Genomic DNA, 13,480 nt, shown 5'->3' with positions numbered 1-13,480 from the left:
AAGGGGAAGGGCTCCTCTGATCTCTATCACCATACGTTAGCTTTGCCTGGTTTTGAACTTCGTAACAATGGAATCACACGCTTCCCTCCCTCACTGTTATGACTGATGTCCCAGTTCCTTTTCCTCGCTGGGTAGTATTTCATCATATAGAAATACCATCCGTACACTGTATTTATCCACTCTACTGTTGACAGACATTTGGGTTACTCTCCATTTGGGGCGGTTAGGAACATTTTAAAGGTGTTTTGGTGAACACGAGCCCTCAGCCCTCTTGTGTGGAGTTTCAGAACAGGAAGTGCTGTGTCACAGGAGATATATGGATGTTTGCCTTAGTAGATATGACCAGTGTCATACCAGTTATTTTTAACAGAGAATTTGTGAAAGGAATTGGTTAAACAGGTGCTAGGGAACTGAAAGAGCAAAAGGGGAAACTGAGGCAATGCGGAGCTGACGATTGCCTGAGGCAGTTACTATCCCTAAGGCCAAAGGAGCAAAGGGAAGAAGCTGGGGGTATTAGAATCCAGGGCTTGAAGGAAGGGCCCTGTCCGCTCAGAGAGGCAGCACTTGCTGACCGGTACCCCCGGGGACACAATGCAGCCCATTCTGGGAATGCCAGTTAAAAAAAATTTTTTTTTAAATATTTATTTATGAGAGGCAGAGAGAGACACATCATGAGCAAGAGAAGGACCGAGGGAGGGAGACACAGAATCCGAAGTAGGCTCCCGGCTCCAAGCTGTCCGCACAGAGCCCAACATGGGACTCGAACCCATGAACCATAAGATCATGACCTGACCTGAAGCTGGGTGCTTAACTGACTGAGCCACCCAGATGCCCCAGGAAATGCCAATTTTTTTTTTTAAAGCTGGAAACTGGTGCTGTATCTGTAGTCACAGACAAGGCAGTGGACGGGCAGGTCTTTGCCCTTCTGCTCCCCCAACCTTTCAGGCTCCCTCTAGCGCCCCCTGTTGGCAGAGCCTGGTATGGCCAGCGGGCAAAGGGTAAGGGGTGCGGCCGCCCCCCAGAGCATCGCACGGCAGCATTGGAAGGGAGGGGGCAGAAGTCAGTAACCGGCATCTTTCAAGCTGACACTATGCCTTGTAGCCGGATGATTCTTAGGATTTTCCTCATCTTTCTGACATGGATGTTGCAAATGTATTCATCTACTTAGGACAGCTGTGTATCAAGTCGGTGACTGAACTCAGAGTACTTCATACGTCTCATTTCAAGGCAAAAATAGAAACTAAACGTTCCGTGGGAGTTGGGTTTAACAGCGTTCCCTGGACAGCTGCATTTCTGGGGACTTTGCAGTCGTCTTTTTGCACGGTCCTTTGAAGTAAAGGATGGGCTTGGGAGGAGGTGGGAGTTGTTTTCGAATCCCTCTTCCATCCCTGACAAGTAGGTAACAAGTCAGGAAACCTCGTGGAACCTCAGTTGGCTAAAATGAGACTCATCGTGTCATCCACTCACAGGGCAGTTGTGCAGATTAAGTGACATAATGCGACAGGGCCGGCCACCTCAGCTTTCTCCCGAGGTGCTGTTGGTTCTGTAGGCTGCTTTCCAGAAGCTCTGGTTTTATGTAAGTAAGGTTTTTGGGTTAAATTTTAAACTATCTTTAAAACCTCATCTAGGGGCGCCTGGGTGGCTCAGTTGGTTAAGTGTCTGACTTCAGCTTAGGTCATGATTTCACAGTTCATGGGTTCGAGCCCCGCGTCAGACTCTGGGCTGACAGCTCGGAGCCTGGAGCCTGCTTCGGATTCTGTGTCTCCCTCTCTCTCTGCCCGCCCCCCCCCCCCCACCACCACCACTCATGCTCTGTCTCTCTCAAAAAAAATGAATAAACATTAAAAAAAAATTAAAAAAAAAAACCCCACCTCATCTAGCCACATTCTACTGGGATCCTTTGTCGTTCCTCTGTTTTTCATGTTATCCAATAACCCTGAGAGACTGGGCTATAAGAACTGAGAGCAGTAGAGATTAGGGAGAGGACAGTGCTGCTCTCTGCTCCTTGCACACATGCTGGGTGTAATTCCTCTTTGTTCCCTGTTCCCACGGCACTTGCTGGTACCCTTGTGTCATGCTGCCTGGGGCCATGTTGAATTGTGTACACGTCCCCTTAGCGAGTTTCTCAAGGATAGAAACCAAGACGTCTACAGCTCTAAATGAGTCCTCAGCACCCAGCACGATGCCTGCGTACAATGCACATGCTGTTAACGCTTGCGGAGGTAGAAAAAATATTTGGCCATAAAGATGTTAAGTGTTTCAAAAGGAATTGAATGAGCTGGATCCTCCTTAGGCCAAGGCAATGCCCTACTTCTTGAAAAGGAGCATCCAATATAACTTGACTTTATTTGGAGCGGCACACAGATTCTTCTTTGCTTACAAAAAATTTCAAATGGTCATTCAGTTAACAATACCGGAGACAGAATAGAATGTTGGTCCTGTCGGCTTTGTTCTTGGACCCATGGTGACCTCTGTGAGAATGATATTTGCAGCTTCTGTCTAGACTTTTGTCCCAGGTTGACTCGAAATATTGGGTCCAACATACCTACGTGAGGATGGCAAAAGTTTGAAATCACTGGAGTCATCTTAAAACCATTTCTCCTGACAATAAATTGGAAGGCAGAGAGTAATCTGGGGTGATCACTCTTCGTTTATTTTTTATTAGTTTTCATGTTCTTTTTTTTTTAAGTCAGTACAATACCTCTATTAATTTTAAGAAATCGTATGTCTAACGGAAGATGTACTGGGACACAAAGATCCTTTGTTGACTAAGGATCAGTATTCGTTCAGCAGTTTTTACTGAGAAGTGTCAGAAACTCATTTGATTCACTGACTTCTCTTTTTCACAACGTGGTTATATAAACACTGTGCTTGACCAATCGTATTGAAGCCCACATCCATCTCTACGATTACTAGAACATGAGTCAGAACTGTGTTAGAACGTCACAGCGGTAAGTCACTTTGGAGGGCACCGTAGGCGGTGGTGTTCGATGCGTGTCAGTGGCCTTTGGTTTGCTGTAGAGTGAGGAGCCCCACTTGGACATCGTCCACAGAGCACGTGACTTCTGAAAGGCACGCGTCTCTCCCCACACGTTAGGCTTGCTGAAGTCATTCCTAGATCTCCATCTTCCAGCCTCCAGAACTATGAGAAATAAATATCCGTCGCTTCTAAGCGCCCCCCCAGTCGGTGGTAGTTTTGCTGTAGCAGCCCAAGCTAAGACACCATCTATGCCGCAGAACCCGGTGTCGGATTATATGTTCTTTTGTTTACGGTCCGTCTCTCCCACTGGGATGTCAGCTCCGTGGGGCCGGGACTCGGTGTGGTTCACCACTGCATCTCGACACACCCTCCACCTGTGTTGGGAAACGGCTCGGATTCCGAAGGGCCGTGAGAAAGGGGGTCGGAGAGCCCTCCCAGCTGCAGCTGCTTGGGATGGGCAGAGTTCAAGATCATTAGCCGGCCTCGCTTGGTGTCAGCCAGGGCAGGAGTACACCTGAACTGGGCCGCCCAGTGCTCTCCCACCTCCGCCGGCCGCTGGAGGCCCTTCTCTGGGAGCGGGGGCCTCGGCCTTTTAGCAGTAAAGTCCCCAGGTTCGCAAACGTCTGGCTGTCGGGTCAGGTGGGCCGGTAGAGCCCTGCCAACATCTCCCTTTAGCACACACGGTTGCCTGCTTTTCTCTCGTCTCCTCGCGTGAGAACTGCGTCAAGCCCTCATACCCTTCCCGTGGCATCGTCTCCCCTGCTTGGCTACGTTCTCAAGTTTGAGAAGGGATTTTCTTCTTTAGCGTTCATGTCTGTCTGTGTCCGCTCCATCTTCTCCCGCAGAGCTGAGGGGCGCGCGTGATCGCGCACGCGTGAGCTTCGCGCACACAGGCCCAGGGGCCTCCTGCACGTGCGAGTGGGTCTCCCTCGTGCACCCTGAGGGGCGTGTGGGGCACCCTCAGCTCCCAGCTCCTGGGGACCTGCCGTCAGCAGCCAGCCCACGGGGGCTCTTCACCACGTCGACCGGACAGTGAGATTCCGTTAACACATTCTCCAGCGCAAGTATGAAAGAAATTCACTTAGAGGTGGTTTCTTTTACCGCCGCGTAAGGGTCTCCCCGAGCCCCACTATTCTCCCCTCCATGCAGTTTTAAATGCAATAGTGAACCGAATCCAAGGGCTACTCCTGCAGCCATCTTTGGAGGTAATTTGCAGGCAGCTTAAGGACACCGGGAAGGGGGGAGAAATGACATTAACAGCTTTGCTCGTGACTAAAGGGCTGTTCTACTTCAGCTCACAGCAGCTACTCACACCCCCCGCCCCCACTCAAGGCTATTTGGAAAGCAACGGTGACAACCACGGGGGGCCCCCAGCCACGGGCAAGGTGTGTTAGGTCAGCACAAGAGTTTTAAGTCAGATGAGACTTAAGATGCGCACAACCGCTATTTTGAAAGTCGGGAGAAAAATCCGTAAGGTTCTTGGCAGTTAGACTATTTCAAATCAAAACACCTTTTCTTTAGAGCTGCGGAGAGAGTACAGGTAGCGTTCAATGTCAACAAGGCTAACAGCAATTACATAGAAACCGCTGGGACAGACCCCGCCCATTCGGGGCTCAGCCAAAGTCGTGGCGCTGAGGGCCCCTGTGCACCTTGCTTTCGGCCTCCATCGCTCTGCAATCTAAAGTCAAGGACAGTGCGATGCCAGAAGAGGCCAACAGTTGAAGGCGGAGTTTGGGGCCCACCCGCACGAACTGTGAGTCGTTTTATTTTCGTGTATGGCCTGCTTTCGATAAGTGAAAGCCTAATGATGGTGAACTGGACCGTGTTTGTTTGGTGGTTCTCGCCTTGACACGTGCTCCTTCTGGGAAAAAATAAAGTCCCGGACCGCATCCACAGTCCCCGTTACGACAACGGCTTGTCTTTTCAACAGTTGCTGGCAAGTTCCCTTGAAAGACGCACGCGTGGAACAGAACGTAGGCAGAAAGAGAAAGATTAGAGGCTGCAGTGGGCTTCTGTCATGTGCCCTGCTGCTTTGATACACGTTTCAATCCCTCGCATTCTATACGTCTCTTACACAAACATGTTGAAAATAAATAGAATCTGAATGATTTTTCAAAGTGGCCTGAGTCTTTTTCAGAGGGAAAACTATGCCAAAGAGGAGTGCTGTAGGCAGAAATGTAGGGTCTGGAAACTGTCTTCAGCTGCTAATGGCCTCTCAATGATGCAAGTTTCTTCTGGTGAGCGCAAGTGAGGGATGGCATTTCAAAAAAAAAAAAAAAAAAAAAAACATCGCCGTAGCAGCAAAGGCAGATTTTGTAGAACCAACCAAGCGCACACGGCAAAGGTTTGGAATGGAACACTTTGCTATTGATCGTATTAAACCATTTTCAGTTTTGCGTGATTTACGAAAAATAAGGCTGGGCCTGTGTAGAGCAGGCCATTCCGGCCAGAGCTCTGCCTGGAATGAGGCCCAGCCTCCTGTCCCTGCCCAAGCCTGGGAATGTGGCCACCAAGGTCGCGACTGGCCAAACTCAGTTCTAACAAAACTATCTGGGAGGAATCGGAGGCAACCGTGGGGATCTGTAGTAAATCTGAAGTGGGCAGGTAGGAGATTTTGGAGTTCCAGACTTAAGCCTCTGCAGGCTTTGTGGCCTTTCTGTCCTCCGCCCCCAGAGTCTGTCCTCCGCCCCCAGTCTGTCCTCACTGCATATGAGTCAAGTGCAGAGCTGCCCAAACAGAGCCAGGCAGGCAGGCGATGAACCAGAGCCTGAGGCTGGTTTCCAGGGAGGAAGGCCCCTGTCTCCATGCTTCCAAGGTCAATGTCTGGGCCCTCTAGCTCCCACTTTACCCCAGGTTCAGTGTGGCCTCTGCTGTGTGACTTGTGCGTCCCAGGGAACCCCAAGGTCGTGGATGCTTACCCAAACGTGGCTTGGTGAGCCTACAGGGAACGGGCAGGTGTCTCCTTACTCTCCTTAAAATAATGTAAGGGAGAAAAAACTTCCTTCTACCCTCTTAGGTTCTGTGGCTGGCCTAAGAATTTAACTGACACAAGACAGACTAACAGGAGAAAAGCATACACATTTATTTAATATTTTTACGTGTATATGGGAATCTTCAGAAGAAAACTGAAGACCCCAAGAAGCCATTAGGCCCAGACGCTTATATACCTTTTACACAAAGAAAGATAAATCGTGGGGATGTGACTGGACAAAGAGGCTTGCAGTGTAGGGGCAGTAGACAGGGAAACCAACATATGGGGGGAGCCAGTGGAAGGTCGGGTTTATTCTAGGAGGTTTGTTTGTACGGATCCATTCCGGCGTCGACCCCCAGTCCCCAGTGATAAGAACATTCTTCTCTTCCCAGTGCAGGGAGGCTACCTTTCTCATTGGCGATGCTGTGACCTGTCTCTGGGTAGAAGGGGGAGATCACAGAGCCCTTCCTGCACCTGCTGTTTCTCGATGGCCTTCAGCTCAAATAGTCAAGGTGCCAAGGCGGCATGCTTTGGGACGGCGTGTTCAACGACGGGGTTGTAATTTCATGCTTGTGACAACAGACTTTGAACGTTTCACACCTCAGTTTGCAGGGAAACTGAGAAAAACCAAGGAAAGTACAGGAATGGATGGGAGAAGTCCCTGTATGTACAATTCTCTCCATTGTGTGATCAGTCCAAACTCCGTGTGGCCTCTTGGACCCTCTTCTCATAAAAGGGACCTGGACTCACAGAGCTCACGTTAATCTACAATTCAGATTGTTCTGTGCTCCTGCCATAGAACAGGGTTTCCTTGACCATCAGCTCTCGAGGCAGAACATATACATCGCCCGCACCTGCAGACAAAACCTCTGCATTATTGTCCCAAGTCCCTATGGCAGTAACTGCTTATTAGTGGACGAGAAAATTCCAAAATAAATCACGGCCCAATCATTTACTTTAACAAAAGATTTATTTGAAACAGGTTTGTGCAGACATATACCAGTCAACAGGATTGATCAAAGCCACAAATCACTACATTTTCCAAAACCTCTAAAAATACAAGTAAATGCCCTTCATTTGTATTCACTCCAGGAGGGAACCCGGCTCGGCTATAATGTGCTGCTGTAATTTAACAACCAGAGGACATTAATAGGACGTGAAAATGGTAACACTTCTAGAGGGAGGGAACAAAAAAACCCCACACTCCACAGACGCGCTCGCTACTCTGCTGGGAGCCAATTAAACGTGCCCCCACAGCCCCGCTTCCCTCTGTATAACCAGATTAAAACCTCCCTGTCGCAAACAATATTTAGGCAATCTGAGCACAGATGTGACAGCAGACAGGAGGGCACGTGGCTCTGCTTGCATGAAAAAGACACCACAAGGATGCTACATTCAAACAGCAATTCAGGGACCTGCAGGAACGATGATGCACGGGCAGGCTGTAGACCCGGCTGCTCCTGGCAGGCCCGGGGATGGGAGGGTGGGAGGGTGGGGGGGTGGGCGCCACCCCTGCAGCTGGCTGGGTGGCAGCTGGTAGCAAGGCCCCTGCAGAGGGAGGCCCCTGGGGAAGCAGCGGGGGTGCTTCTGAACTCAGCGATCATTGGTAACATGGGAGAAGGAAGGTGGAGGAATGCACGTGTCAGCACACACGCTGATTTTATTAATGAAAAACCCGGAAAGTATCTACCGGTGCAGGGACCTTGTGGGAAGGAGAGAAACCCTATGACGGGGCCGATTTTCTTTTTCCATTTTGAAATCGGTGCTCGATGAGCCACCTGTAGTTGCTTGGCGACCTTTAGGGAGATGACTGAATCGAATCCCATTGGAGGTGGGTTCACATCCTCACCTTCAGGCTTTCCGCCTCCTTCTGGCCCCTTCTCTGCCACACAGAAGAGCTTGCCTATAAAAGGCTCTTGATCAGCTCTCTTGACCCCTCAGTTTCCTGGGCAGGGTTATTTGGATAGTGCCGTTACCTCAACTTTCTTCTTCCTTTTTCTGTCATAAATCAAAGCCACCTGACACGCAGTTCCTGACTTTTAAAAGGAACAGGTCTCCTTTCTTTCTTTAGCCAGGTCAGAAGAAATGCCAGGTGGGCTAATCTTGTGAGTGTGTTTTTCTTGGTCTGGAGCCTGGGAGAAAGAGCAGAGTGGATGTCTCTAAGGCAACTAGGGCAAGAGATTGTCATGGAAAATGAGCCAGCCAAGGTGTAAAAGAATCACTCTTTGGTCCCTCCTCAGGGGAGCAGAGGCGTTTGTCAGAGTTAACAGCTACGAATTTTGCTTGGGGCGGGACGGCAGGGTGAGCCGCCCCTCTTTTCTGCCCCCTTTTGTTTTGTAGCTTCCGAACACCGTGCTGGCCGCCGTGGCCTTTTATTCCTGGTTTGCCACAGTCATACCCAACAAGCTGAGGGAGAGCTTCAAACAGAGTGCTAGTTGAGGCCTGGCAGTCAATCAAGCTCATGCAAATGTGTACTGCTGGACAACAGCATTCTGTTGGGATGCTAAAAAAAATAAACAAATGAAGAATACCACCCTTCGGGTAGAGTGTTCCAGGTCTATTCCTTTTGGAGATACTTCCTAATATATCATCATGGGGGAGATCTTGGACTCTCACCTCTACAACCCCATGGAAACTCTTGTAACCATCCTCCTCACCCTTAAGGATGGGAAAATGGCTAGGATGAGACTTAGTAATCTCTCCCAAGGCTACGGTTAGACCAAAAACTGCCTAGAGCCAACGGAGAATCAGCAACAAAGCCAACTGAGGTATGCCTTCCCTTGTTAGCGGGGAGGGCTTTATTTTCACTGTCTCTATCACTACTCTATTTGCTAATACAAGCATTTGCACGAAGAAAGTATTTAACGAATGTGATGGGGGACGCCATCCTTGAACCTGACCTGACAAACTCATTTCTTTGCCAGGTTATTATTTTGGGTTCTGCTTAACCAGATTTTCCCCCGTTCGCCATTTTTACGGATCCCAGGAGATGAAGTCTACATTTCAAATGCTGAGGCAAAATCACTCCTTGAATTACTTCGGGACAATGGCCCTCGGTAGTAATCCAGATGCCAGCTGAAACGTGTGCACTTCCTTCACATGGTCAGGGTGAAAGGCTACCTCATCCTATAGCAGAATTTTGCAAACATTCTACCCAACTTGTGGTCTAAGACAGAAACTCCTAGGAACAGAAATATGATAGAAGATTCTCTTCAAAAAAGGAGATAAAGGGTCATTGTTGTAACAAATGGAGATTACAGACGATAGTTTTCTTTAAAAAAATTCAGTCTTAGCGCCTGTCATATGTACATCTATATGCATTTTCAGACATTTGTTGCTCATACTCACTTTTTTTTTCATTATTCACCGCTTCTTGACAAGTTATCACTGATTTCCACTGCCAGCTCCCTACAGCAAGACCTGAAGCCTTGTCAGGGAAAAGGAAACGTCAACAGAGTTCCCAGCCATGCTCTGCCAAAACTCAGGTTCACGTTTGAGGATGTTACTCCGCGAATGTTAAAGCAACAGCACCTCCTTTCTCTAAAGCACGGGTTTTGTATGCTCTACGATTCCCCCCCGAGATGATCACATTTTGGGGAGATGGGAGAATATAACGCTGGTCGAGAAGCCCTGAACAGTTTGCTCAGAGACAGGATGGACACGTCAGCCACATCCCCAAATGATGACGAAGCCCATTCTGATCAGCAACCAAGTGCTAATCCAGACAGCCAAGCAGAAATGGCTGGCTTATTCTGTTCTCCTATCCTGCCCGCTTAATGTGCACTTGCCACAGCCTCCCTTGCTGGCCCGTGCGAGTGTGCAGTGGAACTCAAAACTCAGTGCATAGAATGGCCAGTCTTTTCTTTCTGTGGAGTCAGCCAGAATGGAACGTGGACTCAAATTTAAGAGTCGGCGGTCTGTGCATAACCCCAGACCGAGGCTGGGCCTCAGTGGATGCTACTACTTTAGCCCAATCGGGAACAGGCCCCGTAGTGCTGACCAAGTATGACCTGCCAGCCTGTATGTCACTTACCATGTGGCAGAGTGACAAGTCCCATGTGGCATCGCCACTGAGCTGACAGCCAGAGTATGCAGCTTGCTCCAGTCCACCCTGCTCCCTGGGGAGGGGCTGTGCGTGACAGTCTGACCTCGATTTTGAAGACGGGACAAATGACACAGCCCCCGAGCTGGCCGCGGCTAAATACTACACACTGCACACAGTGACAGCTGTTCCTCCTCGAAGCCCAATTTAGTCATTTGGCTACCAGACGGCGTAACCGCATAAGAGAACAGAAAGGTATTCCATCTCACGGTTTCTTCTGTGTGCATGTCTCATACTTGCAAAGACTGCTTAGTCCCATTTTCAAAAGAATTGGAAAATATACTAAAATCTCAGAAAATCTGAACTGCATTTTAATGTAAAAAATAAAATAAAAAACCAAAAGCCCAAACAAAACACACACACGCACACGCACACACACACACACACACACACACACACACACACCCCGTAATTCACAAATCTAATTTGGAAGGCTTCAAGTGAAAGAAAGAACTAAGTATTTGACAAAGAGTGAGTCTGAGTTCCCCTTTCCAGACAGGCTTAGTTCCAAATGAAACCAAACAGTCAGGATGCCTAACGCACATTCAATTCAAATTTTCATTCCTCCTATGTATTTAGGACATCATCTCTCTGGGTGTCCAATAAAGACATTTACCTTGGTCTGTTGTGTTAACTACAGGCACATTTTGTGGGCTGGGGGGCGCAATTCCTGCATGACAGTCCTCCGGTGATTCATGTCACCGGGTGTTCTACTATTTAAAAATGGTTTACCATCCTGGGGAAGAAGGAAGGGCCATTTTCTAAGCCTCACGGCATTCCGCTTCCCCGTAAGCCCTCTCTGAATCCTGGTCATGCCATGAGCAAAGGATTAGTTTTCTTAGTCAAAGCAAATCATACTCTCAGTTATTACAATGCCCAATAAGATGTGGATGTTCCAAAAATAAAGGATAAGGAAGCAAAGTGCACTATTGTTTTATTTCCCCATTTAGCACAGCCATCCCCAGAAGCACTGTGCCATTTTAAGCAGTAACAGCTGCCCAGAAGTATTTACGTGAAGCCATCCAAAAATCTGGTTTGGCAACCAAAGCGGAGAGGAGAGGAACGTGCCTCCAGGCTGGCCATTTATTAAGGGCTCCAGGTGCTGACATTCATGCCTGAGGGCTCACAAGTTCCGTCCAAATTTAGAAGGTGGCATTGTGCAGTTTGCAAAGTCAGTGACTCAGCGCTTCTCTTCCTTGCCTTAGATTCAGGACACCTTACTCTCCGGGAGGTGCCCGTATATATCACACCGACTCGATAAGGAAGGAAACCTCATCCCTTTAGAAAAGGGCGTTTCCTTGAAACCTGTAGAATTCTTTTCAACGAAAACTGCCTGTCAAGGTCTTGTTTAGCCTCCTGTCTGCATGAGGCAGATCATCACGGCCGCCTGGGCTTCCGGGCTTGATTCCGGTTTCCACTGAGACTGGGCTAAAATGTCCCCCCGCGTCCTCGTCCCCGCGTCTCTGTGTCCTTGCCTCTTGCTTTCTCCTTTGATGGCTTTCTTCCTCCACCAGCCTCAGGGCCCCTTACTCTCCCACTGGATTCCCTCATTCTCTCCGATTTCAGAGTGGCAGAGTGACAGGGGCTTCTCTTCTCCGGGGAGACACGCTAGAAATTCAGTGGTTTCCCAGCAGCGAAAACGCAAAATGTGCTCCCAACTCCCAAGAGAACAAGTGTAGGTCTGGCTTAAATGGGTGCCAAAGGTCCAGTGGCCTGGAGGTTGGGGAGTGAGCGCCGAGAGCCTCACCAGAGCAGGCTGGCGGAGGCGTTCTGCCACCCCCGACCCCGCAGGCTTCCCTGTCCTCGGAAGGAGGCAGACAGACGCTCAGGATACATGCGGGGTATGTTTTCTTTTCTTGAGTTACGGGAGGGAAAGGGCGGTGTGGAAGAGGGGATTTCTCGCATCGGTAGCCTGAATCTGTGCTAGAGCAAGAAACAGTGCAGATTTCGGTTGGTTGCCCACCAGCGGCCATGCACCGAGCACCGCGGCCAGCCATGCAGAAGGTCGGCGACAGGGAAGCCCGCCGGGCCACAGGGGGCACCTGCGAAGGGTGCAGGAGAATCCCGGAACGCCGACCCGGCCGCCCTGCCGGGCCCGTGGAGCGCATTACGATAAGCGTCCTCAGGCTTACCAGCCTGATGGACGTTTTTTGCGATTTCACCGCAGTGGAGAAGTTTACGCCGACGTCATACGAACCAAAGAGGAATCAAAGCCAGACGCCGGCCTGCCCCCATGCAGTTTCCGTGAGTTAACACGACCGGAAGCGAGCGCGCCCCCGCTCCCATTCCACGAGCCGGGCATGGCACTCTCTCGCCTTTCTCCCAGGACCGCTAGCACTGATGTTTAAATGAAACGTAACGCTTTCAATTTCACGGCTCACAGAGCACGGCTGAATGCTTCGCAACAACGGGAACGGAAGTGAGGCCAAGCGCTGCGGACACACGGGACGGGGAAGAGACGGCCTCCCCCGCGGGATCTACTGCAGGTTTGCGAGGGACTGTGTGACTAACAAACCAGTTGGCTAAGGCCACGGAAATGTGTTTTATGGTGTTCTGGCTGCCGACACCAGTCTCTTCGGGCAGAGATGGGTTCACACCGGGCGCGACAAACCACGTCTCTTTCCTGGGACCCATCAGGACAACTCACGTCTTATTTCTTCCTGCATTTCTTCTTGGTGGTGTCGTAAGCACGGACGATTTCTTCCTGAGTGACAGCTCCATGCTCCTCTTGAGAGAAGGCGTACCCATCTGCAGGAGGAACACACACGGGGACTGGTTGACAGGAGAACTGGGGGAGGGGGGACCACCCAGGGTTTAGAAGAAAATGCTCTTTTGGGACACGGGAGCTCAGTTTCGCCACACTGGGCTCACCGGCCCTGGGTAGGTGGGAGCCTGGGACGGACAGACCCGTGGCCCGGGAGGGAAACGTGGGCAGAGTGTGGGGCGGGGTGGGATGAGGCCTGACCCAGCAGGGCCTGACTGGTTCTGGCCGCCACCGCCGCCGGGATGGGAAAGGCTCGGGGGCCGGCCTCGCCGCGGCGGAGCTCAGCCGGGGAAGCACAAACGGCAGGTCACTGGTCCATGTCTGCACGGTCCCAGCGCCAGCCGGGAGGCAAGGCCACTTGCCCTGCTCCAGAAGTGTCCCAATCTGCCTGAAGCTGGCAGGCTGGCCGGGGAGCACCCAGCAACGCCGGGAGCGAAGACTGGCGATGTGCGTGTGACGCTCGCGGCATTCCCGCTTTTCAAGGGGACTGATGCGGACTGGTAATAAGAAATTAGTGTGTTCATTTTTGTGTAAAGAAAAAGATCACAAGATAAATTCCATAGCCCCCAGGAAGACTGGGTCTTACAATCAGTTCCGATAATAATAATAACACCAGCTTCCAACAATTATTAAATGCTTTGTGCGTCAGGCCTGTTCTATGTA

The 13,480-nt window shown here is 50.3% G+C and overlaps 1 protein-coding gene across 11 annotated transcripts in view; it reads right to left on the bottom strand.

Moving 5' to 3' along the window:
• ATP8A2 (ATPase phospholipid transporting 8A2) overlaps positions 1-13,480 on the bottom strand; it is a 633,649-nt gene that overhangs the window by 24,877 nt on the left and 595,292 nt on the right. For 7 of the 11 annotated variants that reach the window (XM_006927173.5, XM_023250034.2, XM_019820599.3 and 4 more), the window contains exon 37: positions 6,903-12,801. In XM_006927173.5, the coding sequence (XP_006927235.1) occupies positions 12,704-12,801 (98 nt within the window). In that variant the 3' untranslated portion in view covers positions 6,903-12,703. Of the gene's footprint in view, positions 1-6,038; positions 6,806-6,902; positions 12,802-13,480 lie in introns of those variants that run through there. The other 4 variants (XM_045043129.1, XM_045043172.1, XR_006588849.1 and 1 more) reach the window with 2 other exon arrangements.

Source organism: Felis catus, chromosome A1, assembly GCF_018350175.1.
Source record: "Felis catus isolate Fca126 chromosome A1, F.catus_Fca126_mat1.0, whole genome shotgun sequence".
Classification (NCBI taxonomy): domain Eukaryota; kingdom Metazoa; phylum Chordata; class Mammalia; order Carnivora; family Felidae; genus Felis; species Felis catus.
This window is presented reverse-complemented; position numbering and strand designations above follow the sequence as displayed.